This window comes from Capra hircus, chromosome 21 (genome assembly GCF_001704415.2).
Source record: "Capra hircus breed San Clemente chromosome 21, ASM170441v1, whole genome shotgun sequence".
In the NCBI taxonomy this organism is placed as follows: domain Eukaryota; kingdom Metazoa; phylum Chordata; class Mammalia; order Artiodactyla; family Bovidae; genus Capra; species Capra hircus.
Genome location: NC_030828.1, coordinates 31,684,373 through 31,709,372, shown reverse-complemented (window position 1 = coordinate 31,709,372; position 25,000 = coordinate 31,684,373). Strand labels below are relative to the sequence as shown.

The window sequence follows — 25,000 nt, the reverse complement described above, 5'->3', positions numbered from 1 at the left end:
TGAAGGAGGCAGGCCTTGCATTGAACCCAGGCTGTCTGGCTCAGGCCCACACCCTTCAGTCCTACCTTCTACAGCCTCTGCAAAGAATAGCAATTGCTGTTCCCTGACAATCCTCTGTGTGCTGGACGCCACGCCGGGCTCACCCTGTGGGCTCAGGGGGATCCTCCTGCACCCACTGGGTGGGGTGAACGTCGAGGGTCAGGATCCGGCTCTCACAGTGCTGAGAGCAGGGCTCCTGTGTCTCTCAGCCTGGCTCCCATCCATTTTTCCCCCCATCCATTCTTGAGGAAGGACCCCAACCCCCAGGGTGCTCAGCCAGGCAACTGGGGCCAGCCCGGAGAGGCAGCACCTACCTGTTTTCTTTTCCATTTCCACAGACCATCCCCCATCATGAGCTGCAGAGATGGGGGGAAGGGAGCCCCCACTTCCCTGATGCACACTCCACAGCCCAGAGCTCAGTGAATCAGCAGGCCTTTCCCAAGGCCGCACACACTTGAATAAAGAGCTGGCCAATGCTGCCCCATGCCTCCCCTCAAATGCTGTGTTGTGGGTATGTGGGGAGAGGTGGGGAGAAATCTAAATAAAGGAGAGCTTCCTGCAGGAAGTGGTATTTGAGCCCGGCTCTGGGCTTCCCAGGTGGCACTAGTGGTAAAGAACCCGCCTACCAGTGCAGGAGACATAAGAGACATGGATTCAGTCCCTGGGTTGGGAAGATCCCCTGGAGGAAGAAATGGCAACCGACTCCAGTATTCTTGCCTGGAGGATCCCAGGGACAGAAAAGCCTGGCAGGCTAGAGTCCATGGGGTTGCACAGAGTCAGACACGACTGAAGCAACTTAGCACGCACTGGGAAGAGAAGGTGTTTTTCAAGGTCTAAGGAAAATCAGCGGAGAAGGCAATGGCACCCCACTCCAGTTCTCTTGCCTGGAAAATCCCATGGGCAGAGGAGCCTGGTAGGCTACGGTCCATGGGGTCGCTAAGAGTCGGACACAATTGAGAGACTTCACTTTCACTTTTCACTTTCATGCATTGGAGAAGGAAATGGCAACCCACTCCAGTGTTCTTGCCTGGAGAATCCCAGGGACGGGGGAGCCTGGTGGGCTGCCGTCTATGGGGTCGCACAGAGTTGGACACGACTGAAGTGACGCAGCAGCAGCAGCAGCAAGGAAAATCAGACACAGTAGAGAAAGGCAGAGAGACCACAAAGTGTACCAGCTGGCCCCATGCCGGGCCCAGCCCACCTTCAGTCAACTCAGAACGGTAAAACCTGCTGGCCCACAAGATGGTTAGGATCCCAAGTGCATGCCTCCTCCATAAGCAGCCCTAGAAGTTCCCGAGACCAGGCTCAGCTGCCCACAGGCTGACGAGCAATGGGCCTGGGTCTTGGCTGGCTGCTTAGGGCCTCAGGCAGAGTGGTCATCTCCCAACCCCCACAGGCCTCTCTGCCAGCATCTAGGCTGGTGTGGCTGCCCCAGGCTCCATTTCTGCAGCTTTTGTGGGCCACTTGCTACTAACCAGGCAGCAGACCACAGCTTCCTGCCCCAGCCTCCCCGCCCCCCGCCCCTCCAGACCCCCAGGACAAAAGCCAGTGGCAGCCAGGGAGGAAGATGGGTCCTTTCTGCTCCTTCCCTGCCCCTGCCCTCTCCCTCTGAGGGGTCACTCTGAGCTGGACACTACAGAGCACCAGAACTAGGAAGCGTCTTGTCCAGTCCTTAGGAAAACTGAGGCCTAGAGAAGGGGAAGATGCTCCTGAGATCCCATAGGCAGAGCGGGACGAAGACTTGGACTTGCAGGCCCTGTTGTTACCCCGCCATGCCTCTCGGGGAGGGGAGGACTGACCGACCCCAGCCCCACGGCAGACTCTCTGCTCTTTCCTCCCAGCCCTCATTCCCCAGAGGAACCCCACTGTCATACAGAGACCCCCGAGTGGAAAGAGAAGCAAAACCAAACCTACATTGGCCATTCTAGAGGAGGTGGCAGGCAGAGGGGCCTTGCAGGCGGGGTCCTTGGAGCTCAAGTCACTGAAGTTCTGCAGGCTCTAGAATCCGGCCCAGCCCTGACTCAGAGCAGGTGGGGCTTCGGCCGGGTGAGCCACCGTCACCAGTGAGTAGGTTGCTCCAAGGAAGTGCCGGACTCCCTGGGGGCTGTTCCTGGCTGGCCTGCACCCCCTCCACCACCCCACCTCACCTGCCCCCGGGGCTTTGACCCAGGGCTCAGAGCGGGGCAGAGTGGGGCTCAGGAAGCTGCTGAGGAAATGAACTGCTGCTGCTGCTGCTGCTGAGTCACTTCGGTCGTGTCCAACTCTGTGCAACCCCATAGACTGCAGCCCACCAGGCTCCCCTATCCCCGGGATTCTCCAGGCAAGAACACTGGAGTGGGTTGCCATTTCCTTCTCCGATACATAAAAGTGAAAAGTGAAAGTGAAGCTGCTCAGTCATGCCACTCTTAGCGACCCCATGGACCGTAGCCTACCAGTCTCCTCCGTCCATAGGATTTTCCAGGCAAGAGTACTGGAGTGGGGTGCCACCGCCTTCTCCAGAGGAAACGAACTAGCTAATCATTCAATCAGTTAATCGATCAGTCCTGCAGGCTCACCACCCTCCAGGGGCCCACCCTGCCCTTTCCTCCTAGTACCTAACTAGCCACAGCCTGTATGTATCCTGGGTTCCCTTTCAACCCCTTGTTTACAGGCTCAGATGGACATTTCCACAGCATGGAAGCTACGAGAAGGCAGGGCCTCCCGCCTCCTTGTGTCCCCGTGCAGCCTCTGTCACCTGAGACCTGCCTCTGGCCTTGCCCTCGGTGAAATAGCCGTTTGAGTCCACCAGCCACACACGATACCAAGAACAGCACAGCTGTCTTTTTATCGAAAAACACCACACACGCAGGGAGTTAAGGATGGCGATGAGGAGGAGAAGAGGGTAAGTGACTGCCTAAGTTCCCTCAGCTGGTGAAGATCAGAATCTAGGGTATGAATGCAGGTCAGCTTGTCCCCAGGCTTCCCAGGAGACACTAGTGGTAAAGAAGCCACCTGCCAGTGAAGGAGACATGAGAGACGCAGGTTCAATCGCTGGGTCAGGAAGATCCCCTGGAGGAGGGCTTGGCTACCCCCGCCAGTGTTCTTGCCTGGAGAATCCCACGGACAAAGGAGCCTGGCGGGCTGACAGTCCATGGGGTCTCAAAGAGCTGGACACGACTGAAGTGCCTGAGCACACGCGCAGTTTGTCCCCAAACCTACATCAGACATTCAGTCCAGTTCAGACATTGATAGTCCAGCAACTCTGTTACACTTTAAAACATGAAAAAACCCCACTTTTGAAGATGATTACTCAGACTTCCTCTGCCTCAAACCAAAGCTGTGTTTCTGGCTGTCATCCAGTTACCATGGATTCTTAGAGGCCAGCTCCGTGCCCAGGCTGGGTCAGAGGAACGCTGCCCTGGAGAAGGGCCGGCTGGCTCTGCAGATGTGAGCGGAGAGCCAGCAAACAGCCAGAGGCCCCACCCTCGCCATGTGGCACCTAGGGTGATCCACCCCAGGGTGGGGTGCCAGGTGGCAGGCAGATGCAGCCCCCTCCTGGGGAGACCTCCCCCAAGCCAGATGTGGGACCCCAGGCCTTGCCATCCACACTATGTGGCCATTCTTGGCCTCCCTTGCCCCACACCGGTCAGATCAGGGCTACAGGAGAAGGTGTTCCAGGCTGCTCCGGCCAGAAGAAGCGTATTCCTGCCTCTATCTGAAGGAGGCTCTGGTCTCTGCTCAGGGATGGCCCACCTGCTCGCTTGGCTGGATGGCCCTGGATGTGAGCCACACTCCAGGCTGGCAAGCCGGCCCCAGCCCTGCCATGCCCCCACTGCGCAAGTACAGAAGGAGCCTTTGTACCCGCTGCCACTTCCTCCTTGTCACACCCATGCCATTCTTGGTGGCTGCATTGGCTGGGCCACAGAGACAAGCGCCCCAAGCAAGCCACTTCTCTTCTCAGGCCCAGGTTTCCTCATCGAGAAAGTGCCTAGGGAGGACAGCCTCTCCTGGCCCCAGACAGCCCACCCCACGTGGGCACAGCCCCCTGGGGGCAGGCTGGCTGCCAAGTTTAGGGAGGGGGCCCAGGCCTGGCCCGAAAGACTGGACAGAGTTTAGCTGACCATTTATGGGTTCACACCCCACCCTGTGGTCCTGGGCACTCTTAGCTTCTACTTCCCTCCCTGTAACAAGAGGCCTAATGGTTCCCTCCATCTACAGTTGATCTAAGAAGCCAGTGAAACAATGTACACAGATGAGACGAGGAAACACAAGGTCAGAGGTTGCCCTGAGCTGGCAACGGGGCTGAGGATTATTACCCCATTTTACAGATGACAGAAATGGAACCCAGAGAGATTAGCTACCTGCTCAGAAGTCGGTGGGAAACAGCCAGGTTTTGAGCTCTCCCAGGCCAGATCTTAGCTCATCCCCTCACCTCTCTGCAAAGCCCTGAACTCAGTATCTATTCAGCAAGAGTAGCTCCCCATGCCTTGCCCTGGCCCCACCTGGCTCTCACCAGCCCCTTCTGGCTGGCTCTCACCAGACAGAACCCAGCTGCTCAAGGCTGGAAAACACCGAGTTATCATCCTACTGAGTTATACACCCTCCCCCACCCCCCCAGAGGGTCCATTTAAAAGGTTGCAGAAGCTTTTTCAAATGTTTCCTTACATGAAATTTCAGAATATAAAGTATCTCAGAGGACAGCTAAGCCTCTCACCTTAGAGGGAGAGGCCTGGGATTTGGTCACAAGTCTGATCTGTCAGGAAGAAGCTGGGTAGTCTTGGTGAAGCCCTTGTCCTTTCTGGGGCCGCCTGACTGTGTTATGGGTTTGGGGAGAGGAGGTGACCTTCAACTGTCCTTTCAGCCTGGAGTCTGCTGTGTGTCTGTTGGCTTTTGGAAACCATGGCAACCATAACTGCATCTTGCCTGGAGATGTCTGAAGTCAGAGGTGGGCTGGAGCTGCCCAAGGGGAGTCCGAGGGCGTGTGAGGCCTGGAAGGGAGCAGCTGGGGGCTGACACCCATATGTCTCCTGGGAACCAAGTGGAGGCTGGGAAGGTGGCTGGGAAGAGCTGCCTGTAAGTCTCCGCTGGTGAGAAATGCCTGGCAGCAAAGGAGGAGCCCCCGGAAAGAGCTGCATGGAGCAGATGATGAGGTGCAGCTGGGAGGGATCAGACGCGGACAGCTGCAGGGAAGAAAGTGGGATAGCCAGGGGGCAAGGTCCCCAAAAGATCTGCAAGTAGCCAGGAGAGGAAGAGCTGACCTGTGGGCATCAGTCCCCTGCTGCACCAGCTGCAACTGCACCAGGGAAGTAAGACCCTTCCTCCCTTTAGACCTTCCGACCCCTCACCCACGCCGTCTGTAGAGACGCCAGAAGCAGTAAGTAGTGGGGGTGAAGAGACCGACCCTGTGCCCTGTGCGCGTCATAGGCTTCCAATCACTGGCAAAGTGGAGGGAGACTGGGGAGCTTTCAAGTGAGCAGCAAAGTGAGATCTTGATACGAGGTTGAACTGGAGGGAGTTAGACCTGAAAAGGACTGGACACGCTCTAACACACGCCCAGGGGTAAGGAAGGGAGAGCTACCTCTACCGCTTTGGAAGGCGGAAGGAGAAAATTCAAGTTTTTTGCTTGCGCCTTGCCAAGTTCAGAGACCATCAGAAACCTTTCTAATAACTGACTTGCTCTTGGGTTGCTAAGGCTCTTTATATATTTAATCTAACTTTTTTTAAAATCACCTTTTACTGGTAGAAGAAGAGACAGAGGAGACTGGACTCAGTCCTTTTATCTCAGGAAGCCCCGGACGCCAAGGACAGCGATTTTGAATATGGTTATAGGCTGCACGGCACTACTTCGCCCTCTAATTTCACCGCAGTTTAACAGAAGGGACTTCTGTGGCCAAGGCGCCTACCGTGGCTAGTTTACTAGCCACCAGTCCACTCTTGCTTGTCTGCTGTGGGCTGAGAAGCAAAACCACTGGTACTGTCAGAACACCTGAGGAAGTGAGTACTGAACTCTGGAGAAGGCAGAACGTGGGGCGGTTTGCCTCCTGGGTCCCAGTGCCCACGTCTGTACAGCAATGCTCCGCAAATACACTGGATAAAGGCTGCGGACATAGGGAGGCCCTCAAGTGGACGTGCCTTTATGACAGCTGGCTCCTGAGCCGCCCCAGGTAGAAGACCAGACCATTTGTTTGCAATTCAATGACTAGTTACCCAACACCTTAAATAAGCCAGACAGACCCATCCCCTCTACTTTGTACAACATGTTACTATCCCCATTGTACAGATAAAGAAACTGAGTCTCAGAGAAGATAAGTCAATGAATAGCAGCCAGGATCTTTCCACTGCCCCACGGCTAGTACCCCACAGCAGATCTCGTCTCCACGATTATTGATTACTAAACTGAAAGAAGGCAAAGAACAGATACTCAGGTATGGCTTGGATGAATGGGTGGATGGATGGATGAATGGGTGGATAGATGGATGGATGGATGAACCAGAGACTTCAGTGAGCAAGCTGGATGTTTACCCAGAGAATCCCAGGAGGAGGGTTGGGTACAGAGAAGGCCAGGCCTCAGCCCTTGAGGAGCCAATAAGGAATGTGATCATTTATAGGCCTTTGTGGGGCCTTCAGTGAAAGAGGGAGCATCTGTGTTTGGTGCCCCCAGAGGCTCAGCCAGGACTCACAGGGGAGTAGACAGGGAGGCCAACTCCAGATCGGTACAAAGGACTTTCCAAGAGTCCATGTGGCCCCAAATATGGAACACAGGTAAGTTGCTTTGCTGGGTTGAGAGTGCCCTGTAGCTAGGACCTGGTAAGCAGGTTAGGGATTCTGCAGAGAGGATTCAAGCCTCAGATGATGTGTCCAACTGGGTGTTCTGAGTCTAGGTGTCCCCTGACTTAAAGATTGGAGGGGTCCATCCATAAGCAGGCGGTGTGGGGTGATTTATGGCTTTTCCAAGATGGCTCAGGATAGGCGTCAAAGGGAGAGAGCCGAGAAAGCGGATAGACTCTTAAGGAACAAAAGCACATTGAACATGGTTAAATGAGCTAATCTGGGGCTTGGGATTAGAAATGAGTTTCCAGAGGGCTCTAGATCCCCACTGAGCCCTGGGCTGAGGCCTCTTCACCCAAGCAGCTGCGTTGCATGGTCCCTGAGATGTCCAGGCCCTTGACCTGGGACCCAGCTGGGCCACAAGCTTTGGGGAACCTGGAGACCTGGGGTTGATTGTTTCCTGCAGCCTTGGGTGAGGGGGAGAGGGGCGCTGTTAGAGCCCTGTGAATATTCAGGGGCTCTTAGGAATCCCACATTGCAGAGTTTGGAGGCCGGGGAATAGCACGGGTACCAGAAAGGGACCTACTGTACCAACCTGGGGCCTCATCTCAGTAATACAGACCCCGTGAGGATTTGAGGATGAGCGATGTTATATAACTTGTCCCAACTTCAACACCAAGTGTGTAGGCGTGCTGGCTTCCGACTTTGTGACTTTGTTCTTTCAAGTAGGCCTCCTCCAACATCAGGAAGGAAAAGCCTCCTCTACTGCGCTCCCCTCCCCCATCCTGTGAAGCACTGCTCACTTCCCCTCCATTCTTAAAGGCCCAGCTCAATCCCCCACGTCTTCCTCCTGCGTTAAGAAACCAAAATGGGCAGAAGTTAGCATAAGGGACAGGGCAGAGAGGGAACACAAGTCTGGGCAGAGGCCTGGAGGTGGCATTGAGCCCCTCGGGTTCAGGAGACTGGAAACCTGATGCTCAGGGCTGTGAGCGGCGAGGGGCCTGAAGGGCCAGGGCCGGTGTCTGAAGAGGTGGCCTGAGAGCAGCTCCAGGAGAGTCAGGCAGAGCCAGCGGTGGGACCCTCCCAGAAGGTAACGGGAACCAGGGCCAGGTTCCCAGGTCAGGAGAAGGGAGCAGGGTAGGTGGTGTGTGGACCGGTAGAAGCCCATGCCCTCTGTGCCTCTAATTCTCAGAGAAGCCTGCAGTGTCAGGACGGTACCCTGATGGCCCCATGTCACAGGTGAGACTGAGGCTCAGCAGCCGCCTACAACGCAGGAGCCGTGGGTTCAATCCCTGGGTTGGGAAGATCCCCTGGAGGAGGGCATGGCAACCCACTCCTGCATTCTTGCCTGGAGAATCCCCATGGGCAGAGGAGCCTGGCGGGCTAAGGTCCATGGGGTCACAGAGAGTCAGACACAACTGAAGCGACAGACACACATATGCATGGAAGGCGAGTGGCTGGCCCCGGTCACACGGCTCCTCTGTAGGTGGGCAGGAGGCAGATGTCAGGCCAGGGCTGAGGGCAGGTGGGGAAGGTGGATGGAGGTTACTGAGCCACCCCAGACACTAAGCCCCAGAGGAGACTCTGACCCATAAGCAAGGACAGGCGGTGACCACACCCTGTGCAGAGCCAGCCCCACGGCTCCTTGCTGCACGGGTTCCAGCTTGTGAGTGACCAGCCAGGAACTGGGGGCTAGCACCGATAGCCAAGGCTCTGTTTCTACTTGTCCCTTTCCCCAAGCATCACCCCTTGCACACCACCTATACCTGCCAGGGGATGGCCCATGGGTACACCCCCTTATCAAGAAGAAGTTCAGGCAGGGGGTGTGGAAAGAGTCCAGGCACTGGATTCTGGTCCTGGCCAAGCCCATGCATACAGACGGTGTGGACTTGGGCAAGTTACTTAACCTCCCATGCACAGAGCCCCTCCTCTATAAAAGGGCTGTGAAACACTGCCCTCCCCCCAGGGGCCCTGAGGACTAAATGGAATAATATATGTAGGAGCCCAACAAAGGTCATCCTGAGACTTAATGAGCTCCTGGAAAAGGGTGGCCGTGGTGATCGGTACATGTTAAGTGAAAGTAAACCAAGAAAGGAAATAAAAAAGGAGAGCTGGGTTTGGATCCTAGCTGTGACACTTATCTCGATTGGTTGCTTCCAGTCTCAGCCTCAGGTTTTTCATCCGTAAAGCGGAATGAACACTTGGACTCGGACACTCACGGGGCCAAGGCGGGTGTCTTGCTTGGCGGTATAAACGGCTGCAGGGTGAGAACTGGCAGATTCTTCTGGGCTCGAGACTTACTCAAGACAGAGATGGGCCCACTCCTCGCACCTCTCCCCAAAGGCAGGAAGAGACCCCCGGCAGCCACCGCAGAAGGCCCCTCAGCCTCCTCTGCTGCCCTTGGCAGGATCTGGACCTCAGAGCTGACCCTTGGGCTCTGGTTACCCAGGGGCTTTCTGGGTCTCCTGTACCTGCTAGGTGTCTGCGTGTGGGGCTCTTGCCTTTATTAGGCCATTAACATTCATTTGAGCACATCTCTGGCTTTTAACCACAGTGATAGGTTTAATACAGACAAGGAGCTAGAAACTGAGAGTGTGGAGGGCTCAACCACAAGCGCAATGGAGTCCAAGCAGGGTGCTCGGTGCTAAAGGCAGTGCGAGAGACAAGGATGGCGCCCTCCACCATCTTTGGGTTCTGCGTTAGAGACTGGGAATTGCTTTACCCTGGCCCACACAGCCAGCGTGTATCAGGCACAGAGCAGCACTGAGGGAAAGCACATCTTTAAGTGGAGCAAGATGCCACCTCTGGGGTCCTGGGGCTCTGGGGCAAGCCTGTTCTCTCGGGGACCATCCCTGCTTAACTCTCCCTCTCAGCATTCACTTGCACCCACACGTTGTTGATGTCTGTTTAGTCGTTCAGTCATGTTTGACTCTTTGCGACCCCATGGACTAGAGCCCGCCAGGCTTCTCTGTCCATGAGATTCTCCAGGCAAGAATACCAGAGCGGGTTGCCATTTCCTCCTCCAAGGGATCTTCCTGACCGAGGGATCGAACTTCTGCCTCCTGTGTCTCCTGCATTGCACCAAACGTGTTGGTGGGACTCAAACCAAGACCGCTGGATCCTGGAGTGCAAACTCCTCCCCTCACTGAACCTGCAGCCCTTCTAGGCTTAGGGGTGATCTGCATACTAAAATAAAATCCCAGCAACCTCACGCAGCTCCTGCCCTGCCCTGAGGCCTAGTTTTAGCTGCTGGTCTTCCCCTGACCGTGGAATCAGCCACACTGTTCCTTTGGTTCCAGCATCAATTTCCATCCTCATCTGGGTCAGGGTGGGAACAACTGCAGACCCCAGCTCAGCACCCACTATTGTGCTGCTTTCCAGGAGTGCAGACCCTCATGCTGTGCAGACCCTCACGCCCCACAATTTCAGTCCTCACGACAGCTCCATGGACACTGATCCAGACGTCTCTGTTGATCCCCTGGCTACCACCTCACCCTGTTTGTGGGGACTGACCCCAGATGACCTTCTGGACCTTCCTACCACCTGCAGTCTGGGATCCCCAGGTCTGGGAGAGTGGTCTCAGAGCTGGTCCAAATGAAGGAGAAACTTTCAAGAGGTGACAAAGAAGGGGACTTCTTTTGCTTCAGTGGCTGACTTGGGAAGTCGAGGATCAGAAATCCTGATTTTCAAAGGCCTATCAGGTCTAAGCAGACGAGGGCCAAGGTGGACATCAGTGCCCTCAAGGCCTTCTCATAGTCCACTGAAGAAGTAGGTGACCGCAGCCTAGGGGACAATTGTGCTTGAAGCATGAAAGCTGCTGGGGACTCAAGGAAGCTCAGAAGTCATGGGCCTTCCCAGGGGCCAGAGGTAGGGCAACTCTAAGGAGGAACCCACCATCCCAAGGGGATTCTCTCTTGGGATGGTGTCTCTCCATGTATATCCAGGCTTGGGAGAGTTAGAGGGGCGTTGTCATAGACTGGTGGCAACCTCACGTGTGCGTGCCAAGTCACTTCAGTCGTGTCCAACTCTTTGCCACCCCATGGACCGGAGCCTGCCAGAGCTCTTCTTTCCATGGGGATTCTTCAGGCAAGCATGCTAGACTGGGTTGCCATGCTCTCCTCCAAGGGATCTTCCTGACCCAGGGATTGAACTCGAGTCTTGTGTCTCTTGCAATGGCAGGCAGGTTCTTTATCACTGGCACCACCTCAGAAATGTTCAAACCTGTTTCCTCTTCCATAAAAACACTTTGAGTGTAGAGAAAAAGGAACCCTCCAACACTGTTGGTGGGAATGGAAACTGGTACAGCTACTATGGAGAAGAGTATGGAGGGTCCTTAACAAACTAAAAACAGAGCTAGCATATGATCCTGCAATCCCATTCTTAGGTATATATGCAGAGAAAAGCATCATTCAAAAATATACTTTCATCCCATTGTTCATTCCAATACTGTTCACAATAGCCAAGACATGGAAGCAACCTAAATGTTCATCAGCAGATGAATGGATGAAGAAGACGTGGTGCATCTATTCAGTGAAACACTATTCAGCCATAAAAATGAAATCATGCCTTTTGCAGCAACATGGATGGACCCAGAGATGATCGTACTAAGTGAAGCAAGACAGAGAAAGAGAAATGTCATATGACGTCACTGAAATGTGGCATCTAAAAAAAAAAAAAGAACTTATTCATAGAACAGAACTAGATCCACAGGCAGAAAACAGACGATGGTTACCTAAGGGGAAAGGAGGGAGGGATACGTCAGGAGTTTGGGATTAGCAGATACCTGTGTGCTCTGCTAAGTCACTCAGTCATGTCTGACTCTTTGCTACCCCATGGACCATAGCCCCCCAGGCTCCTCTGTCCATGGGATTCTTCAGGCAAGAATATTGGAGTGGGTTGCCATGCCCTCCTTCAGGGGATCTTCCTGACCCAGGGATCAAACCTGCGTCTCTGTGTCTCCTGCATTGGCAGAGGGGGCTCTTTACCACGAGGCTTTCCCAGGCCACCTGGGAAGCCCCGGTGGTACTGATGAACCTATTTGCAGGGCAGGAATAGAGACGCAGATTTACACTAGACTACTGGAGTAGGTAGCCTATCCCTTCTCCAGGGAATCTTTCTGACCCAGGAATCGAACCAGGGTCTCCTGTATTGCAGGCAGATCCTTTACCAGCTGAGCCACCAGGGAAGCCGCAAAAGAGAAACTGTTGGTGGGTCAGTCGTGTCCAACTCTTCACGACCCCATGGACTGTAGCCCGCCAGGCTCCTCTGTCCATGGGATTCTCTAGGCAGAATACTGGAGTTGGTTGCCATGCCCTCCTCCAGGGGATCTTCCAGACCTAGGGATCGAACCTGGGTCTCCCACTTTGCAGGTAGATTCTTTACCATCTGACCCACCAGGGATACTACTATATATAAAATAGATAACCAACAAGGGGCTACTGTATATTACAGGGAAAGACACTCAATATTTTATATAATCTATAAGGGAAAAGAATCTGAAAAGAATATATATAAATACATATATAAAATATGTATAACTGAACCACTTTTTTGTATATTTAAAACTAATGCAATATTGTAAATCAACTGTACTTTATTTTTTTTATTAAAAATTTAAAAAAACCACCTCAACACAGGACCTTAATAGCCAACAACATTGAAAAAAAGAACAAAGTTGGAAGACTCACACTTTCTAATTTCAAAACTCACTACAAAGCTATCGCAATTAAAATAGTGTAGTTTTGTCATAAGGACAGACTTATAGACCAATGGAATGAAATAGAAAGCTAGAGATAAGCACTCACATATACGGTCAACTGAGTTTCAACAAGGATAAGACCATTCAACGTGGAAAAGACCATCTTTTCAACCAAAGGTGACGGGGAAATGGATATTCACATTCAAAGGCATGAAGTTGGACTCTTACTTAACACCATATACAAAAACTAACTCAAAATGGATAAATGACCTAAAGGTAAGAGCTAAAACTGTAAAACTCTGAACAGAAAATAGGGGGAAAGTTTCAAGACATTGAATTTAACAATGATTTCTTGCATATGATACCAAAGGAACAGTCAATAAAAGAAAAAAACAAATTAGTTAGACTTTATCAAAACAAAAAAATTTTCATTAAAAGCCAGCATCAAGAGAGTGAAAAGACAATCCACAAATTGGGAGAAAATATTTGCAAGTCATACTTAAAATAATTACTATCCAGGCTATATAAAGAACTTTAAAACTGAACAACAAAAAGATAACCCAATTCAAAAGCAGACAAAGGACTTGAATAGACATTTCTCTAAGGAAGATAAATTGTCAATGAAAGTGTAAAAATATGCTCCACATCACTAGTCACTGGGAAATATGAATCAAAACACCAGTGAGGGACTTTCCCACCTGACCTGTGGTTAAGGGTCTACACTTCCACTGCAACAGGCCCAGGTTTGATCCCTGGTCAGGGAACTAAGATCACACATGTTGCATAGATAGACAAATAAATAAATAAAAAGAGCCAAAGTTAAAAAACAAAAAATGAAATTCCACTTCAGGCCTACTAGGACGTCTATGATTGGGGAAAAGACACAGGAAATAACAAGCTCTGGTGAACATGTGGAGAAATTGGAACCCTCGTGCATTGTTGATGGAATATCAATGGAGCAGCTTCTGGGGAAAATATTGATAGCTTAGCAGTTGCTCAGCATGTTAAACATAGGATTACTTATGATTCAGCAACTCCATTCCTAGTATTATACCCAAAAGAACTGAAAGCAGGAATTCAAACCAATATTCAGTTCAGTCGCTCAGTTGTGTCCGACTCTGTGACCCCATGGACCGCAGCACCCCAGGCCTCCCTGTCCATCACCAACTCCCAGAGTCCATTCAAACCCATGTCCATTGAGTCAGTGATGCCATCCAACCATCTTATCCTCTGTCATCTCCTTCTCCTCCTGCCCTCAATCTTTCCCAGCATCAGGGTCTTTTCAAATGAGTCAGTTCTTCGCATCAGGTGGCCAAAGTATTGGAGTTTCAGCTTCAACATCAGTCCTTCCAGTGAACACCCAGAACTGATCTCCTTTAGGATGGACTGGTTGGATCTCCTTGCAGTCCAAGGGACTCTCAAGAGTCGTCTCCAGTACCACAGTTCAAAAGCATCAATTCTTCAGTGCTCAGCTTTTATAGTCCAACTCTCACATCCATACATGACCACTGGAAAAACCATAGCCTTGACTAGATGGACCTTTGTTGACAAAGTAATGTCTCTGCTTTTTAATATGCTGTCTAGGTTGGTCATAACTTTCCTTCCAAGGAGTAAGCATCTTTTAATTTCATGGCTGCAATCACCATCTGCAGTGATTTTGGAGCCCAGAAAAATAAAGTCAGCCACTGTTTCCCCATCTATTTGCCATGAAGTGATTAGTACATCCATGTTCATAGTGACATTTTTCTTTTTTTTTTTTTTTGACATTTTTCATAATATAAAAAATGAGATAAAAACCCAAGTGCCCAATAACAGGTGAATGGATAAACAAAATGAGGTATACACATAGCATGGAATATTTTTCAGCCATTAAAAGGAATGAAGTTCTGATACATGCTAAAACATGGATGAACCTTAAAGACACTATGCTAAATGAAACAGGACAAATACCGCCTGATTCTACTTATACGTGGTCCCTAGCATGGCAAGTTCATAGAGACAAAAAGCAGAGTAGGAGATGAGAGGAGCAAGATAAGGAGTTATTATTTAAGGGGTATAGAATTTCTGTTTGAAATGATGAAAAAGTTTTGGAATTAGTAGTGATGGTTGGTAGAACATTATGAGAGTACAGATGCCACGTAATTGCATACTTAAAAATGATTAAAATGGTAAATTTTCTGTTATGTATATTGACATTGGCCACAAAAAAGTAATTGTATAAGGTTAAAAAAAATCCCCTCTATCCTCTACTAATTCACAAGTGAGTCCAATGAGGTCGCATAAATGGTAAAAGCCAGATATATGCTCACTGTCAGCAATGGCCACGCAGCAGAAAAACCACAGTTCTCAACACCAATGGAGAACTTTGAAAGCTACTGCTCCTCCACTCTGAAATTTGTATGTAATTGACCTGGAGCTGCGACTGGGCTTTGGAGTTGTGAACCCTGTTACATTTCTGATCTTATCTCCAACCGCTTTTCACCTCCATCACTCTGCCCCAGCAGCGTAGGCCTCCTTGTCCCTTGAATAGGTCAAGCACCCTCCTGACTCAGCCCATCTCCCCTTCTTTTTCTCTGAGTATGGCTCAGCTTCTGCTTTTCTATTTCCGCAGCTGAGAACCCTGATCCCATCTGGCTGCTCCATCCCCACCCTGGCTGCTAGTCTCTGGAACAGCAGCAGATACTTCCTGTTGCCCAATAGCGGGTGGCCTGTCAACATCAGAGGAAGGGCCTGTCACTTACTGGCCTGCTCCTGTTATCCATTGCTCAGGCTGCCAGGTCTCAGCAAACCACCACACGCTCTTGCTAATGGCAAGGGTGTTCTGACCTGGCTGGGGAAGGTAGCAGCCAAGCCTAGCCCAGCAGCCCCAACGTCCATCTGGGTGGCACCCCCAGGCCCACATCCCCTCTATAAGCCATGACTTTCTCTCTATAAAGAAGGGATAAGAATACTAGCCTCATGGGGCTACTGCATCTTGTCACCTGAAGCCATAGGAATGACTGTCAAACGGTGGAATTTAGTATCCAATGGCGAACAGAGTTGGGGAGGCATCCTGAGATTAGGAAGACCCACATATGAGGCTCACGCTGTAGGTGCCTATCCAATTATAAGTCAGGATCCCTTGGGATCTCTTCCTGGTCTATTGGCTCCCAATGCTGAGCAGCATGTGGTCCCCTGAGGACTGTGCTTAGTGTCTCCATCCTCAAAGCCCTTATCTCAGTGGAGACTCACTCTAATATCCTACAGATGAGGAAACTGAAGTTCAGAAAGGAGAAAGGATTCTCCAAGTTCCCCCTCAGCAAGTGAGGGGGGAAGCTTCAAAGAGGCCTGTCCCCCATCTGAGCCTGGAGCACAGAGAGTGACTAAGCCCGTGAGGGAGGGGCCTTCCAGAGCTAGCCCAGCAGGACGCCCTAGCTAGTGTGGGCAGCCCCCAGGGCACCGGGTACCACTCTCTCTTGCTAGAAGTGAGGCAGTTTCGATTTCCGCAACCAGTTCCCTCCATCGTGTCATTTGCAGCGTCAGACAGGCTCTAGCTGAGGCAGGCAGGCATCCTAACCACAGCCCACAGCCTCCAAGCCTCTTTTTGCATGAGAAGAAACATCCGTCACTGGAGAGGGTGAAGAAAGAAAGAAAGGCTCTCTGCCTCCACTCGAGGCTGGTCAAGACCTTTTAAAGCCCAGCCGGGGTCCTCCCTTCCTACAGTCACTGTACGCAGTGCTCTGGGCCAGAAAACCGTCTTGCAAACCCACTGCACCACTCCCCCTTCCACACCTTTTCCCATGCCAAGCTTTCCACCTTTGCCCTCCCACCACCTCCCAAGTCCTCCCCCACCTTTCCAAGCCCAAGCAAGGCCCTCCCTCTCCATCCCAGGGGCTAGCAACCTCGGCTGTGTGGAGGTGCCAGGAGAAGCCAGCCGAAGTCCCTGAGTTCCTGGCAACTGGACAACAAGGAGGACCTTAAGAAGCAGATCTTGTTTTCCACCAAGAATAAAATCAAAGGTGTGGGTTACGTTCTTGACCCAGGACACAGCAGCCAGGAAACGCTACAGGGGAATACCTGCAGGCATCACAAAAGCAGGGCGAATGCAACCATGAAGCTCTGCATTCACCTGGGGCCATCAGACGGTCGACCGCATCCTATGGAGTGGTTGTGGAGGAACCAAGTCCTTGGGTCCCTGGGGGCACACACACCACAAAGTGTGCACAGAGTATGTGGAAGAGTTCACGCCACTGAACCACAAATGCCACCTAAAAACACGATCTCAGCTTGAAAACAGGAATTGCTTAGTTTTGTTTTTTAAACATTTTCCTTTTAATGGCATATGTAATCTGTGATCATTTGCAGAAAATTATGGCGGGAGAAATCACCTTACTTCCAAAACCATGGAAACCAATGTTACCAAATAGGGAGCCACCCTTTCATCCTTTAGGAATTATAATTGAACCAAGAACTCACCAGTCTCCTTGGATTCAGGGGCAGAATGTGATAGGGTCTGACAGAGCTAACGGTTGTCCCTGCTCTGCCTTGAATGTATGACCATAAACTTGGCCCTTGACCTCCCCGTGTCTCCGTTCTGGACATGGGAGGACATTGGCAAGTCCTTCCCTGCAAGGTGGATTTGGGGACACATGTGTCACAGGGCCTGGTACATAAGGGATGCTGAACAACAACCAGGAACAGCCGCCTCTCCTCTGAGAATGACATATCTGGGACTCAGAGAAAAAAGAATTTTCACAGAACAGGAAATAAACATCTTCTTTTTCATTTTTAATTGTGTAATTTAATTTTCATTGGGTAATATATTTACATGGTTCAACAACCAAACGCTATAGAAAAGTACATAGAATACTTAATGCCACACAGCCCTGAAACCCATCAATCTTTCTTCTTTCACTTCCCCCAAAAGGCCATCACTTTAATTAGCTCTCTGTGCGTCTTTCCAGAGATTCTTGTTGTTAATACAAGCCCATGCAAGCGTGCTAAGTCACTTCGGTTTTGTTTGACTCTTTGCAAGCCCCTGGACTGTAGCCCACCAGGCTCTTCTGTCCATGGGATTCTCCAGGCAGGAATACTGGAGTGGGTAGCCACTCCCTTCTCCAGGGGATCTTCCCGATTCAGGGATCAAACCCAGGTCTCCTCCGTTACAGGCGAATTCTTCCCATCTGAGCCATCAGGGAAATCCTAATACAAGCCTATACCAACACTAATGCTTATTTCCCCCCACTTTTCACAATGGGTTGCACACAAGACACACCGCTTGGTTCTGTGCTTTTTACACAGAGCACCTCAAGAGCTCTGCGACCAGCCCAGAGAGAGTCCGTTCTCATCCTTTTCAACAGCCATGGCCAGAAAGGCACAGGGAAGGCAGTAGGTGGAGGCAAAGGAAGGCCAGCCAGAGGCCCCTCTCTCCCATCTCCTGCCTCTACCACCCCCTCCTGCTCAGGAGGACCCCCTCCTGCTCAGGAGGACCCCCTCCTCAGCCACTGGCCTCCTCGGCCTTCAAGGCCACAGGGCCCTGCCCTGCTGCAAGTCCCTCCACGACACCTGAGTGGGCTTTGATTCCCAGCAGAGCCCCTTCCAGGCCACTCTGATCCCTCTTTCCTGGATGAAAAGTTTCCTGCCCGGCCAGAGGACTCTGAGGGGTCCCAGAGTGGCTGCTAGTGCCAAATGCCAGAGAACTGGCTGCACCTTCCCACCCAGGAATGTCTCCTCATGTGGGAAGCTATGCAAGAAGTGGTCGTCAAGTGCAAAATCTTGATACACAAAGATCGACCCAGAATGCTGAATAGTTGGCAATAATCTCTGTTTTTTTTTTTTTAAAGACAGCATATTAAAAAGCAGAGAAATAACTTTGCAGACAAAGGTCTGTATAGTTAAAGCTACAGTTTTTCCAGTAGTCATGTACAGATGTGAGAGTTGGACCATAAAGAAAGCTGAGTGCCAAAGAATTGATGCTCTTGAACTGTGGTGCTGGAGAAGACTCTTGAGAATCCCTTGGACTGCAAGGAGATCAAACCAGTCTATCGTAAAGGAAATCAGTCCTGAATATTCGTTGGAAGGACTGATGCTGAAGCTCCAATAATTTGGCCACCTGATGTAAAGAACTGACTCACTGGAAAAGACCCTGGTGCTAGGAAAGATTGAAAGCAGGAGGAGGAAATGACAGAGGAATGGACATGAGTTTGAGCAAGTTTCTGGAGTTGGTGAAGGACAGGGAAGCCTGGCATGCTGCAGTCCATGGGGTTGCAAAGAGTCGGACACCACTGAGTAACTAAACTGAACTGAATCTAAATGTCCAGCAACAGGGGATTGTATAAATAAATCACGTGTGTGTGTGCTAAGTCACTTAGTCATGTCTGACTCTTTGTGACCCTATGGACTGTAGGCTCCTCTGTAGGATCCTGACTTCTTCTAGGGCAAGGTAATCAGACAGTCTCATTCAGCTGTTTGGATGGGGGATGAGGATCGCAGGGCCCAGCTTAGATTACCTAGTAGAGAACGCTTCTCAACAAATATCCGTTGAATGTAACTAAAGCAAAATGAAGGAGAAGATGGGTTCAGGAAGGCAGTAGGACCATGGAGGCCCTTACTGTTTGTCCACTTATTCTATTAACATTGACCAAACACACAGCCCATTTACCAGCCCTATGCTGAGGATGGGATTCACAGCATGTCCACCAAATCCACAAATTGGAGGACTGTACAGTCACTAACAATGGTGTTTTGAAGATAAGGAAATCACACCCCAGCCCATGCATGTTCAAGATAAAATTATGTCAAGAAGAGGAGTGTTCCCCCACACTCTCCTCGTCAGCAGGGAACCTCAGAGTCTCAGAACCGGAGAGGGGAAGAGGCCGCAGTAGCTGATCAGACACATGGGGCCTCAGCCCTCTCCCCCTGCCCCTAGCCCATGCATCCTTGGTGAGTCATTTCCCCACCAAAGGAAGTGGTACCTCCTCTGTTTCTGCTGCGGAGCTCAGCACCTCCTCGCTTAGCATTTCCAAATGGAGCGGGAGCCCAGCCTCAAACAGGAGAAATGTAACCTCAAGTCAGAGGGAAAAGTTCAGGCCCGGTTTCTAGGTCCCCTTTGATGGTTTCCGCCCAAAGCCATGACGGTAGGGAGGGAAGGGCAAAGGCATGAAAAGGAGTATATGTGGCCATTACTTTTCCTTTTAACAACCCCGAAAAAGACAGGATGTGGGTCTTAATAAAACCTGGTTCAGAACTAGATTCTCCTTCTTAAAACAATATCCCGTGACTTCTTTGCAAAAGTGGTTGGATGTATAGGTCTGGGAGGCAATGAGAGGGCAGGAGGGGAAGGTGCAGCTCAGAGCAGTCCTCTGGGTGCTCCCTGTGCCTGGTCCATTATCAAAGAACTCAGACTCCAGAAGTCGATCCTGACTTCTTCTAGGGCAAGGTAATCAGACAGTCTCATTCAGCTGTTTGGATGGGGGATGAGGATCGCAGGGCCCAGCTTAGATTACCTAGTAGGAACACTTCTCAACAAATATCTGTTGAATGTAACTAAAGCAAAATGAAGGAGAAGATGGGTTCAGGAAGGCAGTAGGACCGTGGAGGCCCTTACTGTTTGTCCACTTATTCTATTAATGTTGACCAAACACACAGCCCACTCACCAGCCCTATGCTGAGGATGCAGACAGGTGTTTCTTGCAATACACTTTGGCTGCTGCTGAGAGCAGAGCCCCTGCAAGGAAAGCTGTGTATACTGGGATAAGGAGTGGTAACCCCGCATTCTCTGGGATTCTCTGCCCCTCTGGCCTGGTGCTGAGTCAGATTCCAGGAGCTCTAAGGCCCTGTCAGCTTGGACACCTGGTACTCTTATCCTCAGCTTTCTCTCCGACAGCCCCCTGTTCTGAGGCTCAGTCACAGACTTCCTGCAAAACTGATCTTCTTTATCACTGTGTGTGTATTAAAAGAAATCAAATGACCCCTTCCCTCCCCTGTGGCTAGCCCACCCCAGCCTCACTCCAAAAGAAGCCTGAACGTTAGGCTGCAGATAGAAGTAGGCTATAAATAAATACTGCATGGTCACACTGACAAGATTGCAAATACAGGCCTATTGAGGGACAGGACTGGTCAACTCTACCACTTCTAACCACTGTGTCTGCTTTTTATAAGTTGTTGTCTCTTCTCTTACTATCAGGCTACCAGCTATCTGTGAAACTGTCTCTAACAGGTCAGTGTCAGTTCAGTTGCTCAGTCATGTCCAACTCCTTGCAATCCCATGGGCTGCAGCACGCCAGGCTTCCCTGTCCGTCACTAACTCTCAGAGCTTACGCAAACTCATGTCCATCAAGTCAGTGATGCCATCCAATCATCTCATCCTCTGTTGTCCCTAACGGGTCTAACAGGTCAGGCCCACCAATATTTAATCAGATTCCATGTAGATACCTACCATTTGCTGTATCTATAGGTCAACAAAACCACATGACTAAGCTTGTTAAAACTGTGGGTAAAATCAGAGTTCATGGGCCCTAGCTAAAAGGTATAGGGCATCTCAAATGAGTGAAGTATGCAAGCTTTAATGCAAACTCTTAGAACCTCAGAAACCATTTTTGCTTCCCTGCTCACAATGAAGTGCTGCTGTGAACAAGGCTGGCTCTCACCTGTGTTTTGGATGGTTGAGGCTGCCAGTTAACGGGAGTGCCGCAGTATTAGACACGATCCTTCTAGCTCAGGGGCTTCCTTCCACTACAGACCAGCCATTTGCAGGCAGCGTGTTCCCAAGCTGTGGTTTATGGCACTGCCTGGGCATGGGGTGGGGGAAAGCCAGGGGGAAGGGCAGGCTGAGCCCTGTCCCTAACACCCGCACGGCGGTTGGATCACTGTGTCTTTTCCATTTTACCGCTTTGTCTATAAATTGGGGTTCAGAAGACTTCTGTGGAGCCCATCTGATCTGATTTCTCTGGGAGGTAAGGAAGGACTGAGTTTTTCCCTCCTTCACCAACGTAACCCAAAAATCCAGTGATGGGCACTATGGCTAAAGAGGTAATGAAGCACCCGAGTGAGAGCAGACACTGGGGCCAACCTGTCCAGGTTTCACCCAGCTGTGCGACTCTGGGCAAGTGACTGAGGCTCTCTGTGCCTTGGCCTCTTCTTGTGAACAATAGGTGCCACAATAGCATCCACTTCCTGGGTTTAAATGAGTCAACAGATGCATAGTCCTGAGGACAGCGCCTGACACGTCTTTAGTGCTGGGGTTAGTTGTCCTTGCGGCCTGGGCCAGGCTGAGCGTCTGGGACACAGGTTAGGATTCAGAGCTGGGGGGCACTGGCCTTTCCCTCCCTGCTTTGGCCCTCCCTAGGGAAGTGGCACCTCTACCCCAAGCCCCCGGAGCCAGCAGCAGAGGAGAGGAGAACTTGTAAGCGACTACTCAGAGGTGGGGCGAGCACAGAGTGTGGCGGGACGCAGCACAGGAAGCCGCCGCAGGTAGAATGCTGCCACCACACCCTGCTCCCTCCGGCACCACCTACCCCCTTCCTGCCCAGATCCTGCCTTGGGGCTGCCCCTCGGGCCAGCTCTGTCCTCGGGAGGGTGGAACCAAAGGCTCTGGGCTGGACCAGACGTCCTGGAACTCAAATACAGCCAGGGTGTGCTTGGCCTGCCATGGGCTGCTAACCACCTGGATGTTCAAGTGGAAGTGTGGGTCTCCCAGTTATGTCTGACTCTTTTGTGACCCTATGGGCTATAGCCCACCAGGCTCCAATGTCCATGGGATTCTCCGGGCAAGAACACTGGAGTAGGTTGGCAATTCCTTCTCCAGGGGATCTTCCCAACCCAAGGATCAAACCCAGGTCTCCTGCCTTGCAGGCAGATTCATCGCCATCGGAGCCACAGGGAAGCCCCAACTTTTCCCCAGCTCTGCACTCCAAGTCAGAGCAATGACGTAGTGATGCACTGTCCAGTCTGCGCACCCCCTGCTGACGGCAGCCCCCACCTCTCGCATGGGTCCCAGCTGCCAGCCTGGTGCTTGGAAGGGGCCGAGGCAGGTCTGCTTCCCTTGGCTTCTCTGGGCTGGTCCCGGCCCCTCTCTGTAGAGATGGGGAGATGGAGGCCCAGAGAGACAGCCCTCTGCCTACTGTGCAGTTCGAGCAGGCGGGAAGCGAGCCACTCAGACTCTGGCCACGGGCCCCAAGGAGAGCGTGGCCCAGAAGGGAAGGAAGACCTGGCTCGTTAGCTCTCGTCTTCCTGGCTGGAGGCCCCAGGAAAGGGCCCAGGGAGGCCAGACTGTCGGCTGAGTTCAGGCCGACTGAGCAAAGAGCCAGTGTCCTCTGCGCGGCTGGAGGGGGTGCCCTCAGGACAGCCACGTTCCTCAGCTCTAACCAGAGAGGTCTCAGCTTTTCCCTGGGAGCCACTGGGAACAGTCAGCGCTTGAGAAGCAGAGGGGTAGGCTGAGAGACAGCAGGAAAAAAAGGTGGTGGGGTCCAAATGGGGCTTGCAGGCTGCGTGGCCTGGGGCCAGCAATTTCACCCCCACAAGCCAGCTGGGCACTGGACTTTCACAAGGAAAAGACTTGATTTACACATGTGCTGAATTTAAGAAAGCGAACAAGGAATTGCCCAGCCCTGTTGCCTCCCTGAAGGACCCCTAAGGTCTGCAAGGAAGAGGGGTGAAGAGGGGTGGGGTAAGGGCAAGAGATTCCCGTTTGGTGCTCCAGCGAGATGCAGGGGATTTTGTTACATTAGATCCCCTCGTTTAGCTCTCCCATTCAGTTAGCATGTTTGTTAATTATCTCTACCTTATAGATGGGGGGGGTGGGGTGGGGGTGGGGTGGCCAGAAATGAAGTTCAGAGAGGTAAAATGACTTGTCCAGCCTCTAAATAGCAGAGCCAAAATCCAAATTCAAGTTTATCTGGTCCCCAGACCAGTGACCCTTCCTCCTTTACCTCACAAGTCCTCATCAAGTTCCCAGCCATATATCAGATGCTCCTAAAAGGCTCCTGCTGTGCAGAGGGGGTCTCCCAGAGGAAAGATCTGCCCTGCGATCCCAGGGATCCCAGCAATCCCTTGCTTGCTGAAGTTTGCAGAGGAATCAGTACCCCAGACCGAGGACCCCCATTGTCCACTTCCAACTCAGAAACAGCCCAGGTCACACCCCTCACCCCACGACAATAAAGGATCAAAATCAGCCATCATTTTTATGAGAAAACCCCCCTTCTGGGAGCCACATCCCCAACCCACCGCCCTGAGGAAATGTCAGCTGAGCTGGCCTCCCCAGGCACACTCCACTTGCTCAAACCCACAGCCGTCTTCACTCACCCAAAAGGCATCTTTGAACTGAAGCTGAGGCATCATCCTCAGGCAACTGCCACGGCAAAGCTTGCTCTCCTGCCACGGTCAGGGCTGAACGAGGGCCAGGAGCCAGGCGCACAGTCCCAGTCCCGGCAGGGCTGGCCCGGGGCCCCCCTCCCCGGCCAGCGGAGCCCTCTGCAGCGCCTCCGAAGGCAGCCGTAAGCCAGAGACTGCCAGAGGGAAGAAAAGGGTTCAACCTGTTTTGTTTGGGGCTAGAATCAGTGGCAAAATGAGGAAGGGCTGGTGCCCAGTGACGGGAGGAAGGGCCCCACGGTCCGGCCCGGCCCCTCGCCAGCCCCGCGGAGATGGAAGACTCAGTCCAGGCTGCAGGACTAAGAGCAAGGAAGGCAGCCCCGGGTCAGCAGAGGCAGTGGCCAGCGGGAGAGGCGGTCCCCGGGGCCTCCGCAGGAAGGTTTGTGCAACCTCCCCGGGGCAGGCTCCAGGGCCGGCGCCCCACAGGAAGTGGAGCCGCCCCGCCTGCCACCTGCCACCCTGCTACGCGCCTCCACTTGCCCCCTTCTGATGTTCTAGCGGGGAATGTTCTCTGAGCCACAAGCCCAGAGAGCCTGAGGCCCACTGCAGTTGTGGGCAAGGAGGAGGGCAGGAACCCAGGTGCTGTCACCCACCACGCCAGCCCCACCCCGGCCCAGGTCCAGAGAGCCCAGACTCTCCACACGTCACTGGCAAACCACTTCAGGAAGGGAGGGGCTCACCCAACCCAGAACATTATCAAACCCTGCATGCACGATGCCCCAGTCCGCGTCCTGCCCTCGAGGAAGTCACAGTCTGGGGGCAGACATAGCTGTGGGCTGGCTGTGGGAGGAAGGTGAGAGCATGGAGGTGGGGGGAGCAGGTAGCTAGGCCAATGGAGAACAGCCTCATGGAGCCTGCCTCTTCTCCAGGTCTCCAGATTAGACCCTCTCTGGGGCAGGAAGTCCCCTCTGAAGATGGGGTCTTCAGGCTGAAAGAATGTTGTTGGACCGAGAGAGACAGTATTACAGAGGCATAAATGGGAGAGTTTGAAAAATCCAGGTGGAGGCCCCTGTTTTTGTTCTGTCTGGGCCCTACCCTTCAGAAGGACTTTAATCCACCCTCCAGCTCTCCAAGCCTTGGTTTCCCCATCGGCCACCCCTAATCTTTGGAAAAGATTAGGGAATTACTGGAATTTCTGTTTTTTGTAGGGCAGGTGCTGGGGCTCTCTCG

The 25,000-nt window shown here is 52.1% G+C and overlaps 1 protein-coding gene across 2 annotated transcripts in view; it reads right to left on the bottom strand.

Moving 5' to 3' along the window:
* Window positions 1-24,430, bottom strand: part of PSTPIP1 (proline-serine-threonine phosphatase interacting protein 1) — a 44,711-nt gene extending 20,281 nt beyond the window's left edge. The window contains exon 1 of one of the 2 annotated variants that reach the window (XM_005695113.3): window positions 23,765-24,430. In XM_005695113.3, coding sequence (XP_005695170.2) covers window positions 23,765-23,800 — 36 coding nt within the window. In that variant the 5' untranslated portion in view covers window positions 23,801-24,430. The remainder of the gene's footprint in view (window positions 1-23,764) is intronic. The other variant, XM_005695112.3, reaches the window with a different exon arrangement.